The 6,000-nt window shown below is 35.7% G+C and overlaps 1 protein-coding gene across 1 annotated transcript in view; it reads right to left on the reverse strand.

Annotated features, from left to right (window-relative positions):
- LOC126808415 (uncharacterized) overlaps positions 1 to 4,292 on the reverse strand; it is a 64,496-nt gene extending 60,204 nt beyond the window's left edge. The window contains exon 1 of the mRNA XM_050533112.2: positions 3,381 to 4,292. Within this exon, the coding sequence (XP_050389069.1) occupies positions 3,381 to 3,461 (81 nt within the window). The 5' untranslated portion in view covers positions 3,462 to 4,292. The remainder of the gene's footprint in view (positions 1 to 3,380) is intronic.
- Positions 4,293 to 6,000: the final 1,708 nt, after the last annotated feature.

Consider the following 6,000-nt stretch of genomic DNA (forward strand, 5'->3'; position numbering starts at 1 on the left):
TTGCAATTTATTTTGATCTGAAAGATGTGACTTAAAGACAAAACTTTCAGAATATCTTCAATTTTATTTCAGCCTTTAATAGTTAACAATGAGACTTTTATATGTGTCTATAACTGTAAAGAATGATATTAGAATCTTATTTTAGCGGGGTAAGTTCATTAGTTAAAACAGTGTTGGTACATGTATCTATATTTCAACTTCCTGGGTGCTATTAACCCATGACATGTTACTTCTAATTAACATCAGACAAACTGTAATTGCCTAGACTGCCAATATCAATAAAATATCTTAACAGGAAACTTTTATCTTAACTTTCAGCATAAAAAAAATGTTTTATAGGTTTGAAAGTTGGGTTGTATTACGAATTATATATTTTTTTCTAATTTGTTAATATGTGACCCGTGCTGGCATAATGAGTCGTAATAAAGGAATTTTGAAATTGAGTTAATGTTGTTTTCACATTCTCCAATTGAATACCTTCAAAATGATGTATGGTTGGTTTGATTCAGACAAAAATTGGCTGAGCTGTGTCCGTTTGAAGCTGCCCAAGTCAGAAAAATAAGTTTTGAGAAATATTGGTAAGTGCCAAAACAAAATCAGGCAATTTATATACTATTTTGTTGTTTAACTCTTAAACGACCCAGAGGTTTGACGTCATAACGTCATAAAAACCCACGTCATAATGTTCAATAGTATTAAAATATAGATATGCATTTTAAAGTCATATCATTAATAAACAACTGTAGATAGACCCTTAATGTAAATGGATGAAATAATCTTAATTTAATGCCATTTTCATAAATGATTTATGAATGCGGTACTCTCACAAAATGCCCAAATAGTGTTTCAAAATGTTTTAACACTATTTTGATCTTTTAGCTTGATAATTTCGACCAAAATCAATAGTTTCGCCTGTTTTGTCTGTAGCTCAATATTAGTTTTTGTGTATTCCAACTAATTTAACCAGCACGGGTCACATATATGAAAATGAAATTTTCTTGAAAGATAACAGTGGTATGTTGTTTTTGTCAGTTTTCCAGGAATCAAGACATCTTGGACCAGTATTACCAGCTATTTCAAACATGAAAATAATTAATAGCCATATAGTACTGGGTGAACCGTTTGTATCTTTTGTGGATAGCTGCATAGATACTCTGATTTCTGTATTGTTTTATATATACTTTAAGAGTATGTAACATTGGTTTTGGATTGGGAGTGATTAAACCGCACAGATACACCAAGGTTTTAAAATGTGATTAAATCTGCCAATCCATCACTGGGGTATATATGTTGTAACACTCATTAAAAGTCGTACACATGCTGATACTCATATACACATGTATTATGTGCTGAGCAATCTAGGATTGTCCCTTTAATGATGAAGAGGTATGTGTTTCTGCTAGCCCACATAAACCCACACACATACAGGTACAATATTGTGCAATAATCTATAAATAGAACTCAGTAAATCAATCATTTCTTACTAGATTGTACATTAAGCAAAATCACTGTTATTTAAAAAACATTTTGGTCCAAATACTATTCCAAATCAAACAATTCTAACTCAAGTTATGGCTATTTCAGGTTTACATTAGTTTTTATTAATTTCACACCACCATCTTTATCTCTCTTAGACAAATAAAGTAATAATAATTGCGCTATCTTTTTTTTGTCTACAAGATATAGCTCATTCTACATGAATATCTTTTTCAGCTCAGATGTGCTTAATGACATAATAACAATAGTCTTAACATTAAAATAGTACATTCTTTTGAATTTTAACACATACTCTAAAAGAATGATTTAGCTTGTTGCACCTTTAACCAAAATTAATTACACAGTTTACAGAGCTGTGATAGACCACTTATAAAACAAAGTGTTAGCTTTCTGGCTAATCTCAAAGTATTATTCTGCTTCACAAGTGTAGGTGTACTGACACCAAAGACTTCAAAGGGATCACGTGGCTAAGTGGGTAAGACGCTACCTGGAGGTCGGGTGTTCGATCCCTGCATTGGCCGAGAAAGTTCATCCAGATTTTCCGGCGTGGTTCTCCCTTGTCAGTGATGCAGGACGGAGGGGCTGACAAGGAAAGTTGTCTAGTCGTTCGGATGGGATGAAAAACCGAGGCCCCGTGTACACATTGGCGTGCATGTAAAAGATCCCTTGGCAGTTGGAATTCGATATAAGAGTAGGCCGTAGTGCCTCTGTCCGGACAAAATTTCCTTCATAGCACACTGTATGGCGTATGCCCGTCTTCATTAGCCCAGGTTAGGAGCAGAACAGTAGGACGTTAAACTCCATTTCATTTCAAAGCCAACTCAATAGGGCATAAAGAATAACACATATTTTACAATTCCTGTAGCTTTATAAAGTAATACATATATTATATATTCCTGTAAAGTCATCATTAAAAGATTTTATTATCTGGACACCTTTATGTATACCTCTATAAACATATTATATGTATGTGTATGTGACCCGGTGTTATTTGGAGGGGTCAAAAATTCTGGCCAAATTTAACAATGAATATAGATTGAAAATAATACTTTGGCCTGAAATATCTTTGATTACAGTCCGTTATTTTTGCCTAAAAATAGTTTTTTTTATAATCTCCAAAACTGTTTGACCGCCCCTTGACCCCTGCCTAATTACACACATCATTATATTCATTTAATTTACACTGTACTATACCTTACTTCAATCATTCAAAAGGGAATGTTTTTGATGTTCAGTAGCACAATGGATATATTTCTCTGCATATAAAACATTACTAATGGAAAAATTTTTTTTTCCTTTTTCAAGGTTTACAGATAATAAAAAATAAATAAAACAATCAAATAATATTAAATTTTTGGGGGAATAAACTTGTCAGATTTCAAAGATTTTGAATAATAATAAGTTATACACATTTTAGTTGTTCGGGACATAAACCAAGGTCCTGTGTACACACTGACATGCACATAAAAAAAGGCCTTGACAGTTGGAATTGGAAATAGGAGCACCGTAGGCCTTAGTGCCACTGCTTTAGGAAAATTCCCCTCATCGATATTGCATGGTGTATAATCTATGCGAATCTGCAATAGCATTAGCCCCGATGGAGATGGAAGGTATTTCATTTTATAGAATTTATCAACAAACCACTTTTGACTAATGTTTTATTTCAATAATTTTAGGTTGTTCTATTTGTAGTAAATTGAAATAACAGGATTCCATATTAAAACTTGAAAATACTTAAAATGGAATTCAAATAGCAAAAATCAAGAAAGTAGATAAACTTGTGATCTACACTGCACGTGGGATTTTGCATTTAATACATGTAAGGTTGGAGGTCCTCATTTTCAATTACGGTTGACTAAAATACAATCAATATTAATTCTTACCGAGTCTTCTTTGTCTGCCAATTCATTTTCCTTTGATGATAATTTCCATCGTTTTTCTCGTATATGAATTCTTCTTGCCATTTTTATCTATAATCTTGCACTGCAGATCTGACATCAAATAGTTCTACCTGTTCTCAGTTTTTGTCAAGTTCACACAAGCTTTTCATAATTACGCCTCCTCAAAAATGGCAGACATCTACGTAACACTGATTAACGTTGTTCACTGTTTCTGACGAAAACTTTCAACTGATTAAATTAATACACTTGACTTCTGCGACTTTAAACATTTTCCCGCCTTTTTATCACTTAGCGTGCTTGAAAGAATTACTGTCCTTACAGCTGTCACTTGATCTCTGCAATATCATCACCAAATCATCTGTACCAAATACATGCGGGTGTTTTCGATCTACTCGACCCGATCGTAGGTACTACAACTCCCGATTACAAAAACATTAATTGAAGAAGAACCATGAATGAAATTCCATATGAAGGTAAATACTTTTGCTCTGATCAAAAAGGTCAAGAAAGTTTTGTAAGGTCACCACGGAAGGAAACTATCTCTCCGAGTTAAATCTCAATATCGCTTAAAGTCGGGTCCATTGTGAGAATTGGAGTGGTTAGGTTGAAGAACAGGTTGCCTTCCAGATAAAACGCCGTTGTTATCATATAATGTTATTAAAGCGATTATAAGATGGTTGTGAAACACATTAACATTGATTCTGTGAGAACATCAAATGTTAGTTGGGTGGCTGGCAAAGGAAATAGTTGGTCTCTCCTACGCTCAAACGGCAGCGTCTGACCTTACATCCCTCACGATAGAAAATGCAGCGATCAACTTGAGTGAAACTTGATCTGTTAGTACCGGTGTTACGAGGAACCAGTAACCTGGGTCGAAAACAATAATTCACTCCAAAAGAACGCCTGCTTTTCATTTATAGGCTACTAGATTCTGGGCTAATTTGTCTAATTGTATCTTTAATATTCTCATCACGACAAACAAAAATAACACGCAACACACGCGCTATATAATATTGTGCCAAGAATACCCTTAGCCTATGAACCAACCCATATTATTAAAGTACAGCCGAGGTGGGAGAGAGGCCGGATATATTTTAATCAGGACAAAGAGACTTGACAAAGAAAGTAATTTAAAAACTTATTCTTTTATAAAATTAGTAATGGTAAAGCTGGATACACAAATGTAACGAAAGGGAAGAAATGGAATCTAACATCTCGACATCACAATTCTTCGGCCATTTTCATTCTAAGTGTGTAGAATTTCGATCGGACTGCGACTTTTCCGCCTACACATTTTTTGAATTTCGTTAATATTTTTCTTTTACCGAGGTCCTGTTTACACATTTGCGTACACGTAAAAGCCCCCCTCCCCCTCAATAATTTGGGCGCAAGTATACCCTTTTCTCTAGGTTATTGCACGCAAGTAACTATTCAGTTAGATACAGTGACGTTACTGGAAGAGACCTGATTTTAACATAGAAGTGAGACTTCTAGAAGTAAAACGTAGACTTTCAGAAGAAAAAATCCTGCTACGCTCTATACTGATACCTGGGTTACGAGCCCCCAGTTGCGAGGGTCGCGATTAGTTAACTTTACTGAGCAGTCGAATATTTCATTCCATCTCATTTCCGTTGTATCTATGACAGATCCATAGCTAATTAAAACACGGTGGGATAGAGTTTTTCTAACATTCTATTGCAGAAGCTCTACAATGGAAGGTCTCACGCGTACCAAAGTGAAACTCATCCAAACATAGTTTTTATCTCATGAATCGGACAAAAAACTTCATTCATATTTCACATTTTGCGTAAAAGACATTTGGCATAACTCTAGAACGGAAGGTCCGATGCGCACCAAACGTGAACTCACCCAACACTCATTTTAAGTTTCATCGAAATCGGATAAAAATTCTTACAATCTTGGTATTACACACCTTACACTATTTGCGTAAAGGGGAGTGGCCATTTGACGGGAAGTTTAGGTCCGATTTTCAGGAAATTCGGACCCAACCATAATATATTGTGGTGTGACGGTGATATATACTATTCAAAAAAAGTAGGGGATATTTGATTTTGGGGGCATAATACTAAAATATGCAAATGACTACGAAAAAAGTCACTATAGAACCTAACAGAAGAAACATTTCCAGTTACATGTGACGCCCAAACGCACCAATAGCTACCGCATGGAATGCAGGCGATGCTTGGGATCATCACGGGGGTCCAACCCAAGATTTGCACGACTCTGACTTTGAATGATACAGTCATTGTGGCATTGAATTCCAGGGTGGAAACATCAGTTTAATTGTTTTAGTGACCAGAAAACAAATTTTGATATGCGTCGGCTTACCCAAAATGAAAGGTTACATGCCCTTGGCATGCTAGAGATCGGCACAACACAGGCGGTTGTGGCGCGGACGATGAATGTTTCTCAGTCTGTCATAAGCAGGCTATGGTCCAGATGCCGTGATACACAATCTGTACAGGACAGACCACGCTCAGGTCGACCAAGGGCGACAACTCAAGCCCAGGATCGATTTATCCGTACCTTGGCCTTGAGAAATCGTGTCATCACAGCAAATCAGATCAGCGCTCGTCTTCAA

Source organism: Patella vulgata, chromosome 1 (assembly GCF_932274485.2).
Source record: "Patella vulgata chromosome 1, xgPatVulg1.2, whole genome shotgun sequence".
In the NCBI taxonomy this organism is placed as follows: Eukaryota; Metazoa; Mollusca; class Gastropoda; family Patellidae; genus Patella; species Patella vulgata.